The sequence below is a fragment of the Coturnix japonica genome, chromosome 3 (genome assembly GCF_054131305.1).
Source record: "Coturnix japonica strain WE chromosome 3, WE-NBRP24, whole genome shotgun sequence".
In the NCBI taxonomy this organism is placed as follows: Eukaryota; Metazoa; Chordata; class Aves; order Galliformes; family Phasianidae; genus Coturnix; species Coturnix japonica.
In genome coordinates, this window is record NC_140665.1 from 77176427 (window position 1) to 77203307 (window position 26881).

Genomic DNA, 26881 nt, shown 5'->3' on the forward strand with positions numbered 1-26881 from the left:
TTATTAAATGTTGTCTTTCTTAAATATGAACTGTTTCCTTCATCAGTGAAAACAAAATAATCCTGTTTCTGTTCTGACCAAGTTTATCTTTTCCTGAGAGTGTTTTGTTAAATGTAGGAAAAGCATTATGCAGTGCTTTTCACCTTGAATTGTCTTCTGAAACAATGATGAATAGACAAAGATACTCCAGTTAGATGGGCATTATCTCTGCCCTTGGATATCTTTCATGTCACCGAAGCATTTGGAACCATTTAAAGGATCCCAAACCTGGTATTCAAGGCTACACTCAATGCTAGAACACCAAGATTTACAAATTAATAATCAGAAAAATTGAGTTTTCTTAGCGAAAAAGAACAAAGACAACCTAGGAATGAGTGTATCCCCACAGATCATCTAACATGAATCCAAGGCCAGTGTACAACCTTTGGCAGCAATCAATTTTTTGCCAGCTTGAGACTGGGGGACCTCCTGAACCAGGGGTCAGAGTTTTTCAGTTCACAGTCTTTACCTCTGTGAATTTGCCCAGCCATTGCCTTTGATCCATTGGGAATTTCACAACAAATGCTTATGATGAGCTCTATGGCTTACTTGTGCCATTTTAATTGGTTTGAAATTGCCCTCTAGCTAAGTTTCAGAAGAGATAGTGAACAAAATGTTCCCTATTTATCTTCTCCTTCTTGCTACTCATGACTTGAGAGACTTGTTTTCCTGGCTTAATGACATGTATGTGGTACATATCACACAGTTAAAATTTGAAGTATCATTTCCTATCATCTACTGAAATTTTACTTGACTAGTTCTCTCAGCTACTTCACTAGCCTAGATGAATCTGTGGCATTTGTCTTTCAATTTCACATTTTTTTCCCCTTATTTATTTAATTCTTTCAAGAGGGAATGGCATTCATATTCAGACCCTGAGAACAGCTGCTGCCTTTCCTTCAGGAGTCTTTTCCTGACTTCAGGATTATCCATGACTTAGCAGAAAATCCTATCACAACTTCACACTAATTTTTTCATCTAGCAGAGCTGTTGAAGTTCACCACCATTTCAAGACTTCATTCCTTTGCCTGAGCCATGCTTCCCTCCATCCTCAAAAGTGCCTGTTCATTTGTGAGTGGGACTGTGCTGAGAACCAAATCAAGGAACTGGACTAAGTCAAACAAAATAAAGCAGCACCTTAATCTTCAAGCTTTTCAATTTCCCAGATGCATTTTAAATATCAGCCTCATTAGAGATACCACAGCACTACTGAGAAGATGCTGAGCAGAAGCACGGGGAAGGGAAGGAGTGGCCAAGCCTAAGAAAAACTTCAAACATTTTTCCCAACAAGGACAATAGTAATGAACTCACACCCACATGTTGGAAGAACCCAGTCTTGATCATCACTTGAACACCTCATCTACCTCAGCCTATAGAAATCTATGAAGATACAACTCCTACTGGCAAATATCATTCTGAAGTTATACATACAAAATGAAGGTTTCTGCTTCTGCCTCATATTCTTAGGAAACATTACACAGTTCTGTTTGTACTTGCTAAATGTCTCTGAACAGTTGTTACAAGCCAATTCAGAAATGCAGTACCCATACTACAGGGACGTAGAGCAGTCTGAATAAACTTGACACACACAGTCTTGAACAACTAAACCTCCAGCTATTTTGACAATGCACTTACCAGTGTATGAGAATCTTAAAGGATTTGGACTAATAGGACTGTTACCAAAGCAACATGCCAAATAAATTCTACCAGCTTTGTTATGAAATAGTTCTACCTCAGAATTCATCATTTCTATTTTGCATAGTTATTTTTTCCTCACTAACAACTGAGTCACTTTGAGTTGCTGAAACACCACTAAGACTAAACAAGCATTTGGAAATGACTGTATTGGATGCCACACCCCTTGAGATAGTAACTGGCTGCACACCAGAGAACAGTGAATTTCTGTGTATTAGCTTTCAAAATAAAGGTAACGTTGTTTCACTTAAAAAAATTTGTACCCCATATGTTCTTTCTTCAATACACTTTCAAATAACACACTTTAGAATCAAAATCAAGTCCTTGGGATAAAATAAACATGCTTGCTTCTGTTTTTTAATATATTTTCTTCTTAATATATTTACTTACAAAACCATTCACTACTGAAAAATTTGTGAGGTTTGCACAGTTTTGAGGGGTTAAACATGAAAGAAAGATTTCCCCTCATGATCCCTACTTACTTCTGGCATTACTTCAGCAAAGCAAACACCATTTTATTCACATCTCTCAGGAGAAATGAAATTTCACTGTAAGCTGACAGTGTTAATACTCACATTCACTTCCACGTCTATGGACCAGTCTCCTAGTGGAGGGTTCTTTGATAACTGAAATTTCTTTGAAACTACACCTAAATCACCCTCCTCCAGCAACCATTGCTGAATCAACTTCTTCCGAGGGTCCTAGAAAAAAAAGAAGTCAGGATCCATATTAAATGCAATTGGCTTCACTAGCAAGATTTAGGCATCAATATATATAACCTGTGTCTGGCATGTAAAGTCAAAATATATGAAAAATTCCAGGTTCCCATGGATACTTACTCGGATATAAATATTTAGAGAAGCTTTGTAAGGTTTGAGATCAGGATAGACCGTGACAACCCGAAACATGACATCCTGTCCTGGTTTGTATGTAGATTTATCAGTCTGAATGAATACAGACATACTCTTTGCCGTGTATATCAAGCTGGTACGGTTAGAGAAGACACGCTGGCCATCAGCATGGCCTTCCACCAGTAATTCATAAGTCCCAGAAGCACTTTCCAATGGCAACTAAAAAGAGAACAGTGAGTAACCATTAATTATCCAAGATATAACTGAAGACAGTATGACCATAGAATCATAGAATGGCCTGGGTTGAAAGGGACCACAAAGATCACCTACTTTCAACCCCCCTGCTATGTGCAGGATTGCCAACCACCAGACCAGGCTGCCCAGAGCCACATCCAACCTGGCCTTGAATGCCTTCAGGGATGGGGCATCCACAGCCTCCTTGGGCAACCTGTTCCAGTGTGTCTCCACCCTCTGTGTGAAGATTATTCCATAAAATATTTGCCATTAACACTTAGAAAGAGGAACAGGACTTCAGGTCTCAGCCACTTTAACAATTACACAGAAATGTATACTAAGAGGCAATCTTTCAAAATGTTTGTATGAGATTTTTATTAGTAACCAGACTTTCAGTAACATAAGTAGGTATGTATTCATACACCATTAATATACAGTCACATTCTGCTCTCTTTTCTTTTCACAGTTACTGGGAAATTTCTTGTATTTAATCTTGGGGACTACTTTTTTTTTTTTTTTTTTTTTTTCCAGTCTTTGTCATTTTCTAGCCATTTATTTTCCAGAAATATAAGAGCTGAAGAAGATACGTATAGGCAAGATGAGCAGGACAGAAAGAAAAGTTTGTGTATATCTCTTTATAAGGTTCAGCTCCACAACTTTTAGAGTAGAAAAAATAAATTCAGAATGGAAGTCTCCTGAGAAGCTTAGTATTACTTCTCAATGGAAACTGACTAACTTTTTTCTCATCTCCCTGCATTTAATGATTCATAATTACATTAAGTACTGTAGCTCAACCAGTAAGATAAATATTCTTCCCAAAGCATGAAGAACAAATGTAGAGAGATTTTATACAGTTAACTGAGATGCCTTGTTAAGGACAGACACTGCAAGATCCTTCAGTGCTGGCAGCAAACACGGGCAGACATCATTAGCAAGGAAAGTTGGACAACATAAGACAAGAATAACCACACACAGGTGTCTCCCTCCAGTGACTAGAGGAAATCTGGAGCTCACAATTTAGTTGCACCAGTTCATTTCCTGCACTTAGATGGAGGAACTTCAGCTGCAGGAAGTCTGAAGGCTCTAAGCGGAACTGCTGCAGGACATGGAGACGTCACCTCAAGCAGAGCCTGCACAGATAAAGAATGACCCTAGGTGCATTCCAGCCCAGATGCAAACTTCTGTCCTGCCATCTGCTTGGAACTCACTCTTTGAAGATGGAAAGGGTTTAACAAAGCATGCAGCTGGTTCCAGCAAGTAGTGCTGCTAAAAAGCTTAGGAGTCACATGCTTCTGTTTGTAGTTAGAACAGTAAATCTGGAGCAAAGCCTCTGAAGTCAAGACAACTAAAACAGACAGGCTTACATTTTTCAGCATAACATATGGAAATTAAGCTCTCTTCTCATTTTGGTAATGAAAATTACATCTGTTAACTCACCAGGCATAGCACTTCAAAAGTATCCTACCAAGGTCTATTATGAAATGCTGCCTTGCTGTCAAAACTCGTTTTAAGAACATACAGCGAAGTAATGGTTTTTTTCCCAAATAAAGAAGAATATGACAGTGACAAATACCACAAATGCAAATGTCTGTACCAAGTACATTTCTTCTCCATGTGTGTACCTATAAAGAGGAATTAACTACGATTTCATCCCTCTCTGTTGAGTTTCTGTTTTGAAAAACAAGTTAAGAGGAAAAACCATTGAGAGGAAAAATAAATAGGCTTTCTTTTTCCACCCACAAACAGGCATATGATGACACAGGAGAAATGGTTCTGTTTAAAAGATGGACTTATATAACCAAATTCTAGGTGCAAAGCACTAGACTGAGATTGACTCTGCATTTCCTTCAACTGCAGGTCACTGTATACACATTGCCAAGAACATATGATTCACACATTTCAACACTTAAACTTTCTCGCCAAGTATTCTGGAATATATTAGACAGGAGGAACAGCCTTAGTTACTACATCAGTCAAATATAACCTCACAATTAATTCATTTAAGAATACTATCATTTATTTAAAATACTTTATTCCCTAGGAGGCAGACAGGATTTTCTGCAAGAACTCCCAAAAACATTACAAACCTTCAGTGTCAAATTAGAGGTAAAATAGGCTTGTTTTTTCTCATTGTAGCTATGAATAGTGCTCTTTCAGCGTCATTTTAAAGCATTTCTTTAAAAGTGTGCAGTCATCATTTGCAGACCTTCTGTCTTTTCCTGTAGCCTTTTTCTATCATGAATAAAGCTAAATGGAATTTCGCCCTGATTTTTAATGTCTTGATACTTTTTATATCATAACGTGGTGACAAAGATGCCTATTGTACCTTTGCAGATGTAAAATCCAAAGACAATAAAAGTTTGCATTGTACTGCAGTGTATTAGGACATCTGAGATGTAAAGAAACCCAAATTTTGTTGCTTGTCATCATGCTAATGGAAACTGAACTAACACGATGTTTCTGGAAGTTCACTGCTAAAATAAGGGTAACTATTTGCCTCAGCCCCATCAATTCCATCTCCAAAGGATATTTCTCAACCCATGTATGAGCTCTGCATTTTTTAAACAGTACCCGAGCAGAAACTTACTTTAAAATACATTTTATCTTAGTTGATACACTCCCTAACTACATGGTATTACTATCCTTGTCTAGGCACCTAGGCACACAAGAGAGAAAATAGCTATTTCATGCCCTTCTCCTAACCACATCCAGCCACTCTCACGAGCACCTCAGACAAGGAAGCTCTTGTCTTCTCTGGAAAACATGACAGCTGAAACCATTACCCATTTTGTGCTACAAGCCAAGTATGCTTTGGGCAATAGAGAAATGTACCATAGCTACATGAACAACAACAACAACAAAAAAAAATCACCATTAAAAATATGAATCAGTTCTTCTAAACTGACAGGTTATGTTCAAACAGTGCCCAACCACTCCCCTCCTCCCATCCCTACAACACACCCTGAATGTTCAAAAAATGTGTAAATGGTGCTCAAGGAAGGCATTGTTTCTTTCAAGCTGTAGTAAGGCAGGCTGGAAAATTTAGATTGAGCTGGATATAGGGTCCCCCATTTTGTTTATTGCATGCTTGAAATGTTCTAGAAAATATAGACTCAGTACTTCTGAAATGATTACGGAATTCGATTTTGTAGAAGCCTAGTAAGACACAAGGATGCTCTTAGACTGGGCAAATTATATTAAAGAACTTGCTAATCTAACTTGTTTAGGTTTTTGTGTTTGTTCGGTGTTTTTAATTGGATTGTTAATGTTAATGTTTATGGTTTGTATAGATACATTTCAACCTAGAATTCTTTACAATGCTGAACTGCTCATCATTACTGATTATGCACTCTTGCATTATGTATCACGCATTTTTGTTGACTAGTTACTTTACTACGTACTTCCACTGAATGAATCATCAAGAATATTATGTATAAATAAGAGCAATGTTTTTATTTTAATTTAATATTTCTCAGTTATTAGAACAACGAAGATGATATAGAGTCTGGATTACCTCCCATTCAAGGAAAGGCTGGGAGACTTGGGTCAGTTCAGCTTGGAGAAGACTGAGAGAGGATCTGATCAATGTTTATTAATATCTAAAATGCACGAGGCAACTGACTGAAGCCAGACTCTTTTCAGTGGTGCACAGTAACAGGATGAGGAACAGTGGCCAAAAACTGGAACATAGGAAGTTCCACAAAAATATTCTGTACAGTGAGAATGACCGAGCACTGGAAGGGGTTGCCCAGAGAGGTTGTGGAGTCTCCTTCTTTGGAGATATCCAAGACACATCTGGACACCTACCTGTGCAACCTACTGAAGGGAATTTCATTTAGCAGGGGGGTTAGACTCCATGAGCTCTAGTGGTCCTTTCCAAGACCTGCAATTCTGTGATTTTGTGATTACTTTGCACAATTATTTCAGCTCTAGTAAGCCAAATTCTGTAATTACTTGCAATAAGCTGTGGAGCACTTGATATGAAAATTCTTAACTTAATGATCAGCAAATAAAGTCAAAATTCATACATCTCATCAACAATAACTGCTGAAAAATCTCAGGCAGTCAATATTTTCTTTGAGGGAAAGGAAATAAATACTTACTACTGGAAGAACAAGAGTCCCAAAGGAATCTGAATTAAAAAAAAAAAAAAAAAAGAAAGAAAACACTGTCACAAACAAACTTCATACAAATTGAACAACAACATAACCAGGTTAATTTGCAGATCAGCTCTCCTCCCCATTCCCACACTACCCAAAATACCTGTGGCATGGAGCCACAATAGCCTCTGCTTTGCCAGACTACTAGATTTAGCAACTCCCTAACAGAGCAGTCTCAAATCTGCTAGAAGAACTATACAACAGTACAGCCCAGAGAAACTGAAACGCAATTCTCCACTTGAATAATGGCTTCCAAGATGCCAACAGGCTCCCAGCTGGGACCTACCTTGAAAACAAATCCCCTCTTGGGTACATTTGTGCCTGGACCAAAGCATTCCTCTGTTTCTCAAAAGCAATTGATTCTGCACCTCCTTCATATTTAACATGAAACAAAGTCAGCAACATGACCATCTAAGCTGTGCCTCTATAACAAACTAAACCTGCTTTTTCTCTGAGCATCGGTTCTCATCCACATACATCCACCCCACCCATTTCTTATTTATGTGGCTGATGGAAGATGTGATACCTTTTCCAGCATTGCAAAAGTACAAACCCCAGAGCAGTACTGCAGAAATGTTATTTCTCCATTTGGTAGGAACAGACCTCCGCGTTCTCTGCTTTTTCCTTTGCATTCACATACCCTGAAACATCTTTACTCAGCCTTCTATTTCCCAAGTTACTATTTTCCATTAATTCTGCAGCTGGACAAAGTTTTCAAAGCCATGCACAGCATTTACCACCCTCAAGAAACAGAGCACACAGAATTAACCATTCTCACTGTATTATATCACCTTGGGAACGCTTAACTATCATATTATTGTGCAGGGTTTAATATGACTCAGTATTTTAACTATTTCAGATAATGTGAACTCAGATTTTCTCACAATACTGAAATTGCTACAGCTTTTATTTTAAATATTTAACATGAGTATTTTTTTATGACCTTGATGGTGTTGTCTTTCAGTGCCATCACCTCTCTTATCTTAGCACAGCTAGCCAATTTTTTTTGGCTTTACTGATTATTTTTTTTAATTGAGATTGGAAAAAGAGTTGCCATATTGTGGCTAATAAAACCTATAGCTACTAGCATTCAGACATGCTTGACAGTGTTAATGGCAAAAAAAAAAAAAAAAAAAAAGTTTTTTAATAATTTTTTAATTAGTACCATATCATTTAAATGAATAGTACAGCCACTGCAGGGTTCACTTTTCACGTAGATCAGCAAAGCCCTTTTGTAATTTCCACTCAGTTACATCTTTTTATAATACCTAGGACAATATAGGCTCACAGCTATTTTTCACTCAACAGTTCACCCAGCACATGAGTTACATACATTCTACACAGAACTGCTGCTCTGGCACAGTTGTCTTCCATAGTCAGCTGAATGTTACCTCTGAGATAATTCAAAAAGAAAAATTCACTGTGAGTATTGCATTATCATAGAATCATAAAATGTTTTGGGACCTTTAAGATCATCTAGTTACAATCCTCCCACAATAGGCAGGGACACCTCCCTCTCGACTGGGCTGCTCGAAGTCCCATCCAGCCTGGCCTTGAATGCTTCTAGAAAAGCATCCACAGCCTCTCGGGCAACCTGTTCCAGTGCCTCACCACTTCCTAATATCTAATCTAAATCTACTGTCTTCCAGTTTGAAGCCATTTCCCTCGTTCTGTCACTACATGCCCTTATAAAAAGTCCCTCCCTAGCCCTCTTTCAGGTATTGGAAGGCCACTATAAGGTCTCTCTGGAACTTTCTCTTCTCCAGGCTGAAAAGCCCCCAGTCTCTCAGCCTGTCCTTGTAGGGGAGGTGCTCCAGCCCTCTGATCAGCTATGTGGCTCTCCTCTGGACCTGATTCACATCCTTGTGTTGGGGCCCCAGAACTGGACACAGTACTCCAGGTGAGGTTTAACAAGAGCAGGGTAGAGGGGCAGAATCAAGTCCCTTGAACTGCTGGTCACAATTCTTTTGATGCAACCCAGAATATGGTTGGCCTTCTGGGTTGCCTGCTCATGCTGAATCTTTCATCAACCAACACTCCCAAATCCTTGTCCTCAGGGCTGCTCTCAAGCCATTCTCCACTCAGTCTATGCATGTGCTTGAGACTGCCCTGACCCAGATGCAGGACTTTGCACTTAACTGTCTCTTAAAATACATGCTGTGATTCTGAAAGTCAACATGGAAAATTTGCTGTTGACTTCTAGGGGCCTTTTCTTACCCAGAAGAACATCAAGATTAGCCTTCTTACCAGTGGGAAAATGTAATGACCCCTTTTATCCAGAACTTCACTGCATTCGAAGACAAAACATTTATTTGACATCTGAACTCTAGTAAACATTGATTTAAAACAAATTGTTTCTTTGACAGTGGCAAGTAGAAGGTAGTCCAGATGGATGGAAAGCAGTATGTCCCTGCTGCTGTCAGAGTGCTAAAGGAAAACTCCCACTCAGCATGTACCATCTATTCAAATTATAACTCGGGTTAAATCAAGTGACTCACATCCTGCTAATGATGTCTGTGGGCAGCACACTTAATTACTTCATTCTGGTATACAATGGTTTAACAAGGATGGATAGCATCTGGTCCTTTCCACATGTTTATGCTACTGTTGAAGCCATAGTTTCTCCTGCCATCCCTCCATCCTCTGCACTTGAGAAGCAGCCCAGACAATCCTTGACTATCAGCAACACCACTGACCTTCCAGGTTTTTACAGCCAGGAGACCCAGACAAAACACACAAGCAGAGAAGGCACTCCCACTGCACTGTATCATAGAGACCAGGGAACAGCTAATCTTGCCTGGCACATGAGGCTCCTGGAGAGGAATTGCACAGTGCTGAAGAGTACCTGGTGCATAGGTATACTAATTGACTTTATTTCCAGCATCTGCCTAAAGAACTTCATGCCTAAATAATCCAATTAAGAAGAGACATCATTTCAGCTAGAGGAAATCCATGTCTTTCTAACTCATGAAAGACAGTTACTGTTAATTGGGAAAAAAAAAAAAATTAAGGGACTATGTTTCACTGGTAAAGGAGGTTGGATACAGAATAAACTCACAAAGACAGAGATGGTATAAAGCTACCTCCCAAATTTTTTCTCAGTTGTATACTTAAAGTAGAAGCACTAAAAGTAAGATTAGAGTAGTAATGCTCCTCTAACTCCCATCCCTCTGCATGATAATGTGTGAATAAAGATGTGCTAAACCTTAGTTTTGTACATTCACAACCTATGTCACCATGTCACCAGAAAGGGAACAAAAAAAACACCTTTGACACTACTGAAAGTCAATTATTAACAGAAGAACAGCTTTATTTACAAGTATGAGAGTAGATGTGCCCAAAGTTAAGTATTGCTAGACTAGCTTTCGTCTATCCAACATAGCTAAATATAGCACTGGCTATAGCAGTTGCTTCAGTATGTTATGAAGCACCAAGAACAGAAGTTATATTCATAGAGAATCATACCAGAGTCCATTCCCCTGGGCTTCTACTTCCATCTTTACCCATACTAATGCACACACACTAGCACACATGCACTGCAGGCACTTTGCAGCTGTCTAATCAGAACAGCGCCTGCTTGCACCATTGCTTGATAATGAGTATCATGCTGAACACAGATATCTCAAGGTACTTCCCATACTTCAACTAGGCCTTATTATTAAACCTATTTTCCATATGCTGTAGCCCAAACAGAGTGAAGTACGATCATGTTGCAGAGTCAGAAGCAGAAAGTTCACAACTTTTCTCACATCTAGGAAGTAAAACTAAAGAATGTAAAGCCATAGAAAATGCTGTTTTGGACACAATTATGATAGCCAGAGTAAAAGCCCATCTCCACAGAAAGGCGGTTTCCATGAGCTATTTCCAGCACATCAATTCAAAATATGTTCCCTGAGCAAATGTGGCTCTGGCAACTGCTTCCACATCAGTCTACCCCTTCAAAGAGTTGAACACTGAACTATGTCTGAACTGGACTGCCCAGGGAGGTGGTGGAATGACCAACCCTGGGGGTGTTCAAGGAACTATTGGATGTTGGGTTGAGGGACATGGTTTAAATGGGAGCTATTGGTGATAGGTGAACGGTTGGACTGGATGATCTTTTAGGTCTTTTCCAACCTTGGTGATTCTATGTTTCTATTTTCAGTCATAGGCATTGCTAGCAGCAGAGCAGACAGGACGGTGCTAGACATAGTGGGTTTCACACATTCCCAAGCCTGGAAGACCTACCAGCAGGTCTCAGCTAGGTACAGCTGTGCTACATATGAGAAGCAGCTGGGGAGGAGGGAGATTTAAACTGCAGCCACTTCTCCATTGTATGACTCAGAAAGCACTCCCCTCCCAAAGCACTGTTAGGGAGCTGCCTGGCTTCCTTGATCAAGTCCAGTGCGTGATGTTGTTCCCAGACAGTGAAAATTTATAGGAGAGGCACTGGGGCACTAGGTAATCTCCTGGTTTATGTAATTATTTTAATGGAAACTAAGCAGCCTGGACAGATCTGAAAATCTCTGGTGTTGTAGTGAATCTGTCTCACTGTCATGCATGCTTTTCCCACATTCTCAGAGCTTCTGAAATGAGCCCTGGGAGCTCTACTTAGCTGCACCCAAAGGTGGCTACAGCCATATTCAAGCAGGAGCAGCAGACCAAATATTCCCTTCATGTCACTGCTGAATTGCAGAAATTCACCATAATTTTCCATCTACTTGATGAATTAATGGTGCAGCAACCTCATGTTTTTAAGCAGCAAGCCAGAGTCCAGCTGCTAGCACACAGCACAGCTCTTGTAGATCCTCCGCCACCATGCAGCTGGACACCTTTACCTGCACGAAACTGTAACACTTCCACATGACTTACACATGACACCAGCTGAGTCCTCTCTACATCTAACCAGGAGAAGTTGTCTCCCTCCTGCAGAGCCTCCCTGCTGCATTGCACTGAAATGCATGGAAATCCCACAGAAACAAACTCTTGGTCTGCAACCTCCTTTTTCACTGATTCATTGGTATTAAGGACACTCCAGAAAAAAAGGAAGGCAATAGGGTAGTGCAATGTCACCAGCACAGAGAGCGGTGGGAAATTAAATCATCTTTTTAAATGAACACTGCTACTGCACCATTTTTAGCAGTCTATCTTTTTAGCAAAGCAAACAGTTAGAAAGCAAGGGAACAACAAAAAGCTGCACCAGAGGTTCAGACTGGACTTTAGAGAAAGTTTCTTTACTATGAGGGTAGTCAAACATTGAAACAGGCATCCCAGAGAGGTGGTTGCTGCTCTATGCCTGTCAGTGTTCGAGAGGAATTTGGGCAATGCCCTCAGCAGTATGCTGTAATTTTTGGTTAGCCCTGAAGTGGTCAGGCAGATGAATTCAGTGGTCTTTGAAGATCCCTTCCATCTGAACTACAAGTTATGCTACCTGTTATTAAGCTGACAGCAACACTAGGACCAGATGTAAACGTTACTTCTAAGTGACTTTTCAAAATGAAAAGATCACATATGCATGTGTTTATACATATATATACATACACACACACACACATATATATGTGTATGTTTCCAGTGGTTTTTCACAAATAATTTCAGCATTACGGAGCTTTTCCCTTGTATCACAAAGCTTGTGGCCCAAATCTACATGCCCGGCAGGACATGTCCACAAGACCTCCCAGTCTTCTCCCTGCCAAACAGTCAGGCTCCATCTACATCTATACAGACATAAATACTCCTGTTTCAGCTTCTACTCCCAAAAAAGGATCAAGGTTCCAGAAAAATGACTTTATGACTTGGCATAATCAACCAGAACTCACGCCAATGTAAATCAGCACAACAACAGTTAGCAGCTAACTTAAATTCAGGTCTTAACACTAAGTTCTACCTTAGTTAGTAGGCACTGCTGCAAACAGACCTTCTCACTTAACTTTTCCAATCTATGTCTATGCCCTCATTTCTTCTCAGTCCTATTAGAAACTGTGAGAATATAGCTGGAATCACTTCACACTGATGTCATTGCTTTCTTCTGGCAGCAGTGTTCACATATCTACATTTAGGAAATGCTTACAAAAAAAGTATTTCTTTACAGCGGTAAATGGAATTTTTTCACCTGATTGGTCTATTTAAAATAATAATAATAATAATACTTGTAACATCAGAGAAATAAAAGCTCTTCAATATCCTTCCAGTTTTTCCTTCCTATCCAAAATGTACACTATTTTTGTGATTTCCAAAAAAAGAAAGAAGTATAAATTCCAAGAGCTAAACTATCCAAAGAGTGATTTAATTTTTTTCTCATGAAAGAAGGCTTACAAATCTGTGGAGTTTACATTCTCTAAATGTGATATACTTTTCACCTATCATCCTAAATTAGCACCAGAATTAGCACTTCCTAGTTACGCTAGCAGCCTGAAATACACCATGTGTGCCACTGCTGTTCAACTATGGCTAAATTTCAGCCAGGTGTTAGTTGGAGGTACAGTACAGTGACACATATTAGATTGCTAGTGGACATCAGGCTACCATCCAAAGCCCAATGAAGACAAGAAACTTGCAGTAAAGGGAAGTAAAGGAGTACATACTTGCTCCACAAAGCATGCAGCTTGCCAGCACCACATGCCATTTCCTTCACAGCCAGTCACTTCCCTCCACTGCCCATTTGTACTGCTACCTTTCAGTCTTTTTTGCAATTCTGGAGGCAGAAAGCACTAAAAAATTACAAATGGAACAAGGCAGAACAGCACTTTTGCCTACAGATAAAAGCAGAAAAGGATAGAAGGAACAATGTGAAAGAGACCAGAATTCCTTATCTGAGGTTCATCACAAGATGGAGCACTGCAGCTCTGGAGAACAGAAGAAAGCAACATGCATAGATGTGTCTGCAATTAAAGCGCATCACCTCTCCACTTCTCCTGCTTATCAGTTCAGCCCTGCACCCACTCCTGAGGGCACCACCATGTACCCATCTCACAGACAGACAGACCACTACTGGCGTTGGGCATCTCTGCCCTTGTGCTACTGTACCCACCAGCCCCTTCCACAAGCCAACATTGGGTTTTCTGCTCTCCCCACAGCATTTTTAACTAACTTTTCAAGGCCAGACACATGGGCATTTCTCATTTCATTTTAGAGCTGGGACCTCATTCAGATATTTAATTATCTGCTCAGTTTTCTAAAGTACAACAACCAATTTTATGGATGACATTATTACCACTTTCAGCCAAGTGGTCAGAGAGAGGCCAGTAGCAAGAACACAGTACACAAAACCCTCTGTGGTTTATCTGAAACACTGCATGCTGGGTAGGAAAAGGGAACGGCTTCATATTTTTAAGACTAAATCATCCCTTTAGCCAAAGAACTTCTAACACCACCCAGCAGCTACCAGACCAGAGACTGAAACTCAAACATGGGCTCTTTCCAAATTTTTCTTGAGACCGTCCATAGGTTTTTTGTCATGCATGATCCACATCTGAGCTTATTGCTGCCTACTACAGCCAAACAATATTATTCTCAGCAATTATAACTCTACAGTTGTTAAGAAGACTAGTCTGGAATATTACAAAGCAGTTTTTCTTGATGTCAGATCCAGTCTTCAAAATCACACAGACAATTCAAAAGAATCTCAGACTTAAGCCTCTTCACAACAAAATGGGAAATTAATTTAATTAACTGACTTTCCCCTTGGTGACTGCACGCACATGCAAATTCATGGGCATGCCCTGCTTTCTAGGCACTGCTGGCCATCATTACTTCACGGAAATTGCAATGGATCATCAACACAAAGCCGCTATTACTGCAAGTTAGAGCAGCTGCAGTTTTTATTCTGATTTAAAACCCAGGGAAATTATACCAGGACAAAATGTGGCTAAGCCTGTCTACACTAGATGCTTGGTGGTATTACTACCACCCCCATGCCATTAATTGCTGCAGCTGGAGTAAAGTTTCAAAGTCACTCCTTCACTGAAAATAAAATGCTTGAGTGCTATTTAAGTTCTCTAAGAGGCAATGAATGAAGAGGGTTTGTTTTTACAATGGTTTTCTTCCATTTTCTGGAAGGCACTCAGAGTCTGCAATGACAAATCCACATAATTTTTCTGAGACCACAAAATTGTTTAGATATATAAAAATAATACCAGAGCCTTCCCTCATCTGTAAGTAAGGGCAATACAATTCCATAACCACTCAAAATAAACTACTGGGCCGCACAACTGCACCTCCAGGGAACTGGAAAAGTGGGAGATAAGGTATCAGTCATTCTGACAGTTTCTTCTATGCAGATACTTACTGGGACAGCAATGAATCCAGATGGACCAGCAGTATCACTTGCCACATGCTATTCAACCTCTGTACACAGGTTCTCATTTGTGCTTTCACAAACAATTATCCAAGGACAGCAGGGCACTGTGCCAGTACAGATAAAGAGTCGTTAAAAGAGAAGCCACCTGTGTATGACTGGATACTCAGAATTTCCTAGCTGTTTCCTACCTCTGCAGGTACTTCTCTACTCCTCAGCACTTGGATTTCTAATTAGGACATCATTCCAAACCCATTTTGAGACCCACCCTCATCTCCCACCCCCTTCTCTTTAAAAGCTAACTCTAATCTTTCTGAGGGTTAGTAATCAGGTTTATAGGACACTTGTCCTGACAATTCACTCCAATTCCTCTGATGTCTCCTCACGTGTTTTCCAGAATGTGAAATAGTCTCCAAAGGTCTATTTAGCCCATGGTCCTGTCTTCAGCAATGGCCAAGGACAGACATCTGAGCAATGCAAAGCACAAGCACAGAACGACCCTTCCACGGTTACTCTGCCAGCCTGTGTAATGTGAGGCTTAGAGCTCAAAAAGCCAACATGTCTTCATGCAAGCAGAGCCTTTGATAGACTTCTTAATCTTGCAGTTTTTCAACCTTCCAGCCCCCCTCTCCTCATTAACACTTTCAAAAATCCACTAGAAGTTTTTACATTTCCACCCATTCTTTAAATATTCTGCAGATAATTTTATCCAGCCTAAATTCCTACTTTACCAAGTACTCTTCAACCTGTCCCCCTCTCGTTGCCTTACTTCCTTTGGCACTGCAGCTAGTTGTGTTACAGACTGTATAATAGATGATCTTCTTTGTAAAGACTGAGCACTCACTCACTTCTGCATCACAGAAAAAGGCCCTTCTAGCAAGCCATACCCTTTGGTAGTCTTCCTGCTACTAATACAGTATTTAAAATCCTACCCTGTACATTCTTTCCTATTCATGGTTTGGCCTTTCCAATTTTGTCCCTTCATAACCATGCTACTCTTTTATGTTCAACCTTTGTAATCTGATCTCATTTTCCACTTCCACACCCTTATTTTCTTTTTCTTTTCTTTTTTTTTTTTTTTAAATCAGTAGTAAGACTGTGTTTAGTTACTCTACTTCTTACTCATCTGCTATTTTAGGGTAATGTGCACTTACAGCTTTAATCACTCAAGATTTCTCCCTTTGATTCCCTCCTTATTTCTGGTAACACCTCTCTCCCCAGTTTCCACTGTTCACTGGCATTTCTTTTTTCTTTCTAAAATTCACAGTCTTTACTTCATTTTTCCCCCTCTCTCCTCCCTTTCCTAAAAGATGCAAAGATCCTTCTGTTCACACAAGCAGTGGGCAATCCCATGCAGACAAGTTGCCATTCACTCCTCTGTAAGATACAACTCCCTGCAACCAATCCTGCAATGAACAATTCATGGAATCATAAAATTACCAAGGTTGGTAAAGACCTTCAAGATCATCTAGTCCAACAGTCCATCTACCACCAATATTTCCTCTCTAAACTATGTCCCTTCAAACCACATCTGAATTTCTTGAATACCTGCAAGGACAGTGTCTTAACCGCCTCCTTGGGCGGCCCATTCCAGCACCTGGTAACTCTTTTGGAGAAGAAATTTTTCCTAATATCCAACCTGAACCTCCCCTGGTGAAACTTGAAGCCATTCCCTCATCCTGTTGCTAGTTACATGGGAGAAGAGGCCAAACTTCATCTCGTCACAACCTCCCTTCAGGTAGGTGTAGAGAGCAATAACTTCTCCCCTGAGCCTTCTCTCATCCAGACTAAATAATCCCAGTTCCCTCAGCTGGCCCCCAACACACTTATGCTCCAGACCACTCATCAGCTTCGTTGCTCTTCTCTGGACACACGGCATGGCCTTGATCTCTTTCTTGTAGTGAGGTGCCCAAAACAGAGTGCAGTACTCGAGGTGCAGTTTCACCAGAGCTGACTGCAGGGGGGATTATAACCTCTCTATTCCTGCTGGCTGCAGTATTTCTGATACAAACCAGGATGCCATTGGTCTGTTGGCCACCTGGGCACACTGCTGGCTCATGCTCAGATGAATGTCAACCAACACACACACAGGTTTATTTGCTCCACACAGTCTTCCAGGTACTCTGCCCCAGGCCTGCAGCCTTGCATGAGGCTGCTGTGATCAAAGTGCAGGACCCAGCACTTGGTTTTGTTGAACTTCATCCCACTGAACACAGACCAGTGACCCAGCCTGTCCAGATCTCTCCATAGGGCCTTTCTATCCTCAGGGAGATGATCGCTTCCTCCCAACTTGGTGTCATCAGATTTACTGAGGGTGCATTCAATCCACTTGTCCAGGTGATCAATACAGATACTAAACAGTGCAGGCCCCTATACCAATCCCTAAGGAACACCACTCATGGCCAGTTGCCAGCTGGATTTAACTCCATTCACCACCACTCTCTGGGCCCAGCCCTCCAGCCAGTTCCTCACCCAGTGAAGAGTGTACCTATCCAGGCCATGGGCTGCCAGCTTCTCCAGGAGAACACTATAGGAGACAGTGACAAAGTCTTTGTTGAAATCTAGGTAGACTACGTTAACTGCCTTTCCCTCATTCACATGGTGGGTCATTCAATCATAGAAGGAGATCAGGTTGATCAAGCAGGACTTGCCTTTATTCCACCCTTTCTCTGTTTCAAGCTCCTGTGAAGCAGCCTGCCATGCTCATTTTGCCTCACACTACTCAGCTAGACAGCATTGAAGAATGTGGAGACCAGAATGGCCTTAAGCAAGCACTTTAAGCCAAAGAAGGATTTTCTCCCTTGAGCCCCAAATACCATACAGTCAATAAAATAAAGCTCAAGTATTGGATGGGAATGATGTTTTGATTACTCAGCAGTTTACTTGATGGGACTGTTATAAATAAACTAGAATGAATCACAGAATCATTACAGTTGGAAATGTCCTCTAAGGTCATCAAGTCCAAAAACCAGCTCATCACCATCATGCCTAACTCATGTCCCTCAGTGTCTCATCTCCACATTTCTTGAACACCTCCAGGGACAGCGATTCCACCTCCCTGGACTGCCTGTTCCAACAGATCACCACTCTCCCTTAGAGGGAATGTCAAATGGGTTCAACAACAGCCACATGAACTTGTGGTTTTTCCTTAGATGTGCTCCAACAATAGAGAAGTCTGTATGGGAGTGCCCTCTTCTCAGCTAGCTAGCTCCTTTATCTCTGGATTCAGCCCCATCATCTCCTTCCACCAAACCTTCTCTTTCTCTGATTTTATATCAGTTATCTGCATGTGCTGAATATTGACAACTTATGTGTAGTTGCTCTTCATGAAGAACAATTACATATACGTTTGGATGTGGGGGTTACACATGTGAAAACATGGTGCTCCTGCTCCATTGCTGTTTCAATTTTTAGGCTATCACACATAACTAGGGAGGAAGGAGCTGTCCCAGAAAACTGCTAGCAAAGTGATTTACACTCCAGCCTCAGATATTCAGGATATATGTTGCAGTCATGGAGGAAACAGTCATAAATATTCAGAAATAGGGCACAGAGGCGAGTTAACAAAAGGGACCAAGGCCATTCATTCTCATTTATCTGTTACTTTACAACTTATACTCCCTCGTGTTCTTTGGTTTCTCATACTAACGTGGTCTGAACCATATTATTAAGTATGCAAAATGTGCCTCCTGGTAAAAGCAGATTTTCCATTGTCTATATGGATGACTGCTGCAAGTCTATACCTGACAGAAATTCTCACAAAGTCTGTAATGTTTCGTAAACCCTGGCTGAGTATTTACCACGCTCTAATTCAGAGTTCCCTCTGCCAACAAGTAAGTTAACTGCACACTAGAAGAAAAGCAGAAAGCAGTGCAAATTAATTAACATTTACAAGCAAATGACAAAGAACCTGAAATATTTTAAACCAGAGTCTTCAGTTCTCAAAAGTACTTCTCATTCACAGTGCCTTAAATACATTGCATTGTGCCCTAATTATCAGCTTAAACCAAATCTTACTACTGAGAATTAAAATTGTATGTGAAGTCACGTAAATGATACCACTCCATTATACATGAAAGCCTTTCCTTAATTAGTTTTCTTAATGTCTACACTTCTTATATTTTCCAAATTATTCCAGCACAAATAAAAGAAAAACCAGACTGTTCAGAAGCTCTCTCAATTAAGGTGTAACTAACACTGCAATGTCTAAGTAGCAAACTTGGCAGGACAACCACACTTGCCAATTCAAAGTATATCTTTATTGATCAGTCAGAGGATTACTATGCATGAAGTGAACCACCCTTCTCTGTAATCACTGAAAATCAAGCCATTCATGCATAAAATTTAACTTGCTTTCTGTTATTCTCATCATTTTTATTTGTTGACCCAGAAAACCCAACAGCTCAGACTGCATGTAAGCCATTGTTTTCTTCTACAGTCATTTTCAATCAGTGGGGATCTTTCTGATATTGCAGCTCCATAGAAAACGTGTCAAGGCTCAGTATGGTACGCAGAATCAGCTTAAATTACTGCTTTTGTGTTCTCCTTGAGCCTCCTGCAGATGATGGAAACATATTCTCTCCTAGTGACACACTGACAATTTTTGTTGCATTTGCTCATACAAAGTTAATCTGTAGCAGCAACACGCAGCTTGCAGACATTCAGCCCGTTTGTTTTCATTACAATTAAGCTGAGTAACTTCTGTACCAAAACACTGACCTTCAAAGAGTCTCCCTTGCTACAATACATCTGGATTCTGCCACGTCTAGCCAAGCTCAAAACATCAGCAGTTGTTTAAACCGATGTGTGCACACACTCTCAGTCCAACGCTTAAACTTGCCATTTGTTAATGACATAATTCATGATTGAGTAATATTGTGAATATATTATAACTGCTAATTTCCATTCCCGTTGTTACATGAAAAGCAGGCAAGAGATGGGAACCAAGATCCACTCCTACAGTCTTTCTCTAGTTGTCAGTTTTCCAAAAATCACTCAGAAATCAAAACTCCACTTCCTGTAATAACATTAAACGAGTCAATGTTCAATCAACCATTAGAGGGCAAGTGCTCTATTTCTTACATAAAAAACTGGAGTTATGTTATATGAAGAGAGAATAGCTGTGCCTCTAATCCAATAAGATCCTTTCATGGAGCTGACTCAAAAAATCTACAGACAAGCACACGTTACCATGCTGAGCTGCTGCTAGAGCACTAGAGCACATCCTTAACTTCTAGCAATCGCAGATGCATTTTGTCAGGTGGGGACACAAAAGGTCTTGCCTTTGTGTAATCAGCTGAGCTCTGTCTGCAAGATTAAACTAACAAAAAGCTGTCCACAGCCTGTCCTCCAGCCTCAGCCTCTAATGGCAGCTCTGCACCAGCTCAGTTCTACCACCACAGATGTCTGCACACCAAGTCAAAGAACTTGTCTGCCTAAATTCAGCAAAATAAAATCAATTCTTTCATATCAGTTTTTCAAGCCAATAACTTCCCCCACTCTTGCTGACACCACGCAAGAAAAACTACAGAGCACAACACTGCCAGCTTAGGCAACATGAATGTTGTGCCCTGCCCAAGGGAATCAGTCCCAGCTTTTGGGTATCCAGCACAGTCAACAACTGCAGGTACACCCTGCCTCCCTTCTACTTATTTAGCACAGACACGGGGGAGTAACACCAAACTCGTGCACTGCAGGAACAGTAGCACCACTGTGTAACCTAATGGGTGCAAGTGACAGATAAAGCAGTATTTTCTGGCCGCTAATATATGCAACGGTGATGTCATTTAAAGAAGATTTTGTGCGTCTGGAGATGCTTGGATTTTTTTTCTCCAGCTGCAGCAGCTGGCCTAATAAAACCTCCACAGGCTTTGATTCAGCTAAATTCACAGACCAGCACAGCTACAGCACCATTACTCCTTTACTCACTCCTCCTTTCTGTCAAGCCTAATAGGCTTGCAAGGTGCTTTTCACCAAACAACAGCTAAGCATAGGATACAGTGCACTACAATGAATTAAGCACCATAAGCATGACTGCCAGCCTGTTTTACTCCCATGCAGACATTAGGTGCTAGCAAATTGGTCTGCCTAAAGTAATAGCCCCAGGCATACGTCACAGCTATTGGCATTAGATTTCAGGACTATCAGATTAGTTGAATAAATTTGATTAAAATTGGGAATTAACACTTTTTTTTTCCCTTTATTTATTTATTTGTTTGTTTGTTTTTTAATTTAGGGACAGCACAATGGGAACATTGTTTCAGCTGCATACTTTTATACTTTTATACTGGATGCTGGACAACATACCTGATAACACCATAAAGTTAGAATGGGTAAACAACATCCAATCCGAAGTAAGACCTGAGAGTGTGTAATTCCACAAACTGTTTGTTTTTATAGAAACGCTGAAGTGGCAAAAAGGGTTTTGATAAAATACACATTTCTGCATCACATGGGCATGACATTTTTGATCCAATCAAAAGAACTCTGTCACACTCCCAGCCTATCTTCTACACGGACTGTGAAGAGAAGCAGTATCTCTTTGAAATGAAGGTATTACTTTTACAATTAAGTCATCCATATTAATGATAGTTATTAATCATAGGAGAAAGTTCAATACAGCAGGGTGGATTTTTCTAGGACCTCATGCTGCTCTGTGACTCTACTTTAGACAAATAAAGAGCCAGAGTTAGTATGAAGTGATATAAATAACACTCAAAGAACACTCTGAAAGCTGGCTGATCTTCCTTCCTATGAGGGCAGTTCTCAGGGAGCACATTCTTATGTTCCTACTCACAGCTGGCATTTATCGGGAGCACTGACCAATATGTCAATTCTCAACTACTTGTACATGTACAATGTCCCAGTGTCCCCACCACTCCTTGGAGGCACAAATTAAACCAGGTTGCTTCAGATTGACTTAGTCAATCCCCAAACTGTCCCACCATTCAGTTTTTGACTCTTAAGAACTTCTCTTTCCACAAACACACTCAGCTTCTGTGTGGCAGCACTTGGGGAGGATCAGGTTGGACATCAGGAAAAGGTTCTTTACCAAAGGGCAGTAGACATGGCCCAGAGCTGCTGGAGTTCCAGGAGCATTTGGACAACATTCTCAGACATAAGAGTTGAATTTTGGGTGGTCCTGTGTGAAGCCAGTGGTTGGACCCAGTGATTCCTGTGGATCCATTCCAAATCAGGATATTCTCTGATTCTATGATGAAGATTTTCACTTTCTTAGAAGTCAAGCTCTCCCTTTCTCAGACTATCTACAGCTGCCAGGCATTTATCAACCCACTTGCTATTCTCACACTTTACACCTCTACAGTAAGCCTATCAACAAGGATCTCTTCTTTGGTGACCCCATGACAATGACCTGAGCACTTCCAGGCATCTTGAAGATGCCACATCATATAACGCCTCACTGTCATCTGATTGCTTTCTGAGTTTAGAGTGAGTAAAAAAATCACTCATTACCCAGCCTGGTTGCAAACGGAGCCACCACACAAGAATACCATCCCATAGCAGTCCCCAGTTAGTAACACCAAGATTGCATTTCAGTACTCTTCAGCAGCTGGGGCACTGTCAGAGAAAGAGAATACCGTGGGAGAAGGCAGGTGTAAGGCCCCTACCTCTCTCGAAGACCATCTCCCTGCTGAGCACAGTCTGGTTGTCCCTGAGCAGAGCTCCACGCACTGTAACCTGCGGGGGGCTACCGGGCAGTAGGGCCACCCCGACGGTGACGTTTGCTCCGGGCCTGATGTTCCAGGGGGCCGTCACCAGGAACGTAGGTCTACAAAAGACAGAGCAGGAGAGATGCGTTAGCCCAGAAAGCGGCTCGTGTCCAGCCGGCGGGGCTCGCTCCGAGCTCTCGCAGACCTCGGGATGGGGGCGATGCTCCCCGGGCAGCCCCGCCGCCCACCCCAGCCCCACGTACCCAGCCGCGGCGGAGCCACACGCGAGGAAGAGGAGCAGAAGGCGAACAGCAGCGCGGCTCCGCTCCATGGCTCTCTGCGCTCTACGAGTCCGCTGCGCTGCGCTACGCCGGGCCGTCCCGGGCGGGGAGGGGAAGGAGAGGCCCCGCCGTGAGTCACGCCGCGACGGCTGCCGCCCGAGCGCCCCGCGGGGCGTTCCCGAGGCCGGCCCGGGGGAAAGCGGAGGGGGGGCAGGCTTGCGGCTGAGGGCAGCCCGCAGAGCCGCCGCTATGTACCGAGCAGAGGTCTGAGAGCGGCGGCGATGGTGCAGAGGCTGCGATCCCAGCAGCTCCCGACAGCGAAGAGATTGGCAACGCCGCTCTGGATGGGTTGGCGTTAGTGCCCGGTGTCTGCAAAATAAGGTCATGAAAGGCGCTCGGGCTTGTGGACCCACCCCCACTCTTTTTGGAGCCTTGGCAGCCTTCGTGCTGCTTGTAGCTGTGTGGGCTAGACACAGCTAGCGATGCTACGATTCATCCGAACGCTTCCATCCCTGCACAACGTATCGTGAAGTTCCTGAAGTTAAAAGCGCCAAGCTGGTGTGCCCTGCACTGAGTTGTGCACACACAAGCACAGCTGGAGCCCAGAAGGGTAACCCCCCTCGCTGCTCTGTTCTTATGAAAAACAGATACAAAACAGCACATGTACACAAACATCACAGGCACTAACAGGATCCCAGACAGTTGCATCAGCTCTTACATCTTTTGAATGTAATTTTGTACACCTTCATCCCCCTGGTGATTCCAAAACATGTCTCTGCAGTGGCAGGAGCAGGGGAGCTTGGTGCCAGAACGACTGGTACTAAGAAGGTCGCTCCTGGCAGCTCCTTACTTGCAGAGGTACATGTGCCATGGCAAAGGCTTGCTGCTGGCAGAAATCACACGGGGATTGAGATGAGTGTGATTGGAGATGGTAGGATGACAGGCTACCAAGAGTGCTGCAGCCTGAGCACCCTGAGCTTGGTGCTCAGGCCTTCGGTAGCTCAAGTTGCTAGAGACACTGTTGCTGAGGCCAGCATTGCTCAACCATGCCTGTCAGCACCAGTTAGCTCTCAGCCTCCAAAAGAGAGCAGCTACCTGCAACCCTCCTGCTGGGTACAGCCCTTGGACCACACTGACCCTCACACTACACCAGAAAATCCAAAGGAGAGCACACTCTGGCCAGGGCATAACCATGCCAAGGACAGCTCGAGGGCAGAGACAATGAGCTTGCAGTCCCAAGAACATTCGCTGGCACTGTTTGATTCATTAGTATGGATGTATCCTGAAAGCCCGTTAGCAAAAGTGCTTGCAAATGTCACAGATTGTGCCCAATTCACAACAGTGTTTGTGGACCTGTATCTTTCTTTTTCCTTTTCTCCCACAGGAGAAGTATATTTAAAATATACTTCTGTGTACGTATTGATCTCCTACAGAATTACCAACACAGAAATCCTGCAGCAGAAAGAGATTAATATCACAACTTAGTAATTAATATTACAATTTCATCTGGCCTGAGCAGAATTAACAGTGATAAGAAACAGATAAACAGAAATGAAGTGTTTGATCCCATCCCACAGCAACATTCAAGCTTCGTTTCTTAAAGATATTGCACTGCGTTAATCTGCTCAATAGCATTTTTGGCTGTGTAATCTCGTTATGCAGTTACATGTCATTAATTAGTTTGATCTAGCTCAGACAGTTAACTCAAATGAAAACAAGCAGCACTTCAGCGTGTGCTAAATTGCTCAAATGTAAACAGAGGAACGCCTAAGTTTGAAAAGCTTTTATGTACCCACCAGCTTCTGGAGTACAAAATAACCTCAGCTGGAAAAAAAAAGTCCATCCAGAACAGGCAGATTAAAGCGATGACCTTAATCTTATGAAACTGCTAGGATATCTGTCTTCAGCTGAACAGAATACCTTAGCCCAGGCACACATCACTTTCAGTGCCATAGAAGCAGCCATTTGGCAATGTCTCAGGGCTAAGTAAGTTTTAAATGCCTGGCTCTGACAAACACCTGAGAGACCAATTTGTGCACACAACTGGAAGCAGAGGACTGCACAGCGACTTATTGAGATCACCGTGTGAGGGAAATTTGTTTTGGACCAGACGCCTGCATATTAGGAATAATTCTGAAAGCATATAACCCTAGAATGAAAGGATTTAACAATCTTTGACTGCTCTAAGCCAGTGAAGTGGATACTCTGGAGACACAATTTGGGTGGTGAAACAGGTAGTCATTGTGCTCAGCATGCCCAACAGGAAAGCCAGCTGAAAAATCCCCCTCTGTTCATTGTCACCTCCTGGAGTTAAGCAAGCGTTACCGGACTCGAGTTTTACACTGATCTCTGATGTGTTACCACAAGGGAAATTTCAATTTTAACACCTTCCTTGTTTGCCAGTAATCTGATTTTGCTAATCTTCCACATTCTCTGACAGAGCTTGTAAGGCTGCAAAACCCATCTATTGATCTGGCTACATTCTGAGGCAGCAAACAATTACACTGCAGTCTGTTCTTGTGCTATCTAGTTTAAATCTAACCTGCATATAGGCATCAGTATGAGCTGAAATTACACCTTTGAATTGTAGCCTGGGAATTCTCCAAATAAAAACATGTTGAAGTACAGAAAACCAGAATGATTCTCGAATGGGACTGGAAAGCAACTTCTGCCTTAATAAATCAAGAAGGATCTGGCACCTACCAAATACTACTAACTGTGTGAAGAAAGGCTGAAATTAAACAAGTGCACAATGAAGCCTGCTTTTCTCTATTATCACAATAAGAATACAGTAATTTTTGTAAATGCAAAAACCTAAGCATTACCGTACTTAGAATACTGAGAATCTCTACAAAAGGACTTGAACGGTCGGTGCCCTGTCCTGCTTTTAGCATCAGGCAGTGAATTTGGCTGGTCAGAATGGATTCAGCTGGATTCAGCAGGCACTCAACCAGATTTTGGTGCAAACAAAGCATTTTTCCACGAAATGAGGCAAATTCAAGGAAACCTGAAGAGTTATGTTATATGGAAATTTGAACTAGAAGATCACCATTGTCTCTTCCAGCACAATATCTTTTCATAAGCTTAGCCAGTTGTCTTATGCATCACTGGTCTCAAGGCCTGCAACAAAGCTCATTTAGTTGATGGAAAAAATCTTTTAATTACTCTCAATAGGCTTTGGATGAGATCCTGAAAGAAACTGTGATTCAGCAACTCCTGGAACTAGGAAGGAAGCAAGAGTCTGTTTCATCGCTCACAGCAAGTGAACAAGAATTATAGTGAATATTAAGAAGAGGGACGTGGAAAATCATGCCATGCTATTAGGAGTGTACATTCTTTGCTTCTATGTGAGCCTGAAGAATCTGCATTCTCAGGAAAGTACTGACAGGAACACAGGATAGAAAACTCTTGCAGAAGTGCACAGGAATAACACTTCTGATGCAGACACTGATGATGGAATGTGTCAAAGTGTTTTACGCTATGCTGAAGCAGGGTGTGCCACACATTGAAACTTGCCCAGAGCTACAGGGTGGAGTGTCATGAAAAACTGGTCTGCACTGCAATTAAGATACTCTTCCTGGTACCTGAAGACAGTTCTCTTGACAAACACTGTCATTTGCAAAGTCGCTTCCAACTCAAACTGTTACTCCACAGGAAGGATTCCCCTGGTCCAATA

The 26881-nt window shown here is 41.7% G+C and overlaps 1 protein-coding gene across 1 annotated transcript in view; it reads right to left on the reverse strand.

The window, feature by feature from the left end:
- The window catches only part of CD109 (CD109 molecule), a 72923-nt gene extending 49181 nt beyond the window's left edge, over positions 1-23742 (reverse strand). Inside the window, exons 1-5 of the mRNA XM_015859075.3 lie at positions 23188-23742; positions 22883-23043; positions 6923-6951; positions 2574-2804; positions 2310-2435 (exon numbers count right to left, since the gene is read on the reverse strand). Of these exons, the coding sequence (XP_015714561.2) occupies positions 2310-2435; positions 2574-2804; positions 6923-6951; positions 22883-23043; positions 23188-23591 (951 nt within the window). The 5' untranslated portion in view covers positions 23592-23742. The remainder of the gene's footprint in view (positions 1-2309; positions 2436-2573; positions 2805-6922; positions 6952-22882; positions 23044-23187) is intronic.
- Positions 23743-26881: the final 3139 nt, after the last annotated feature.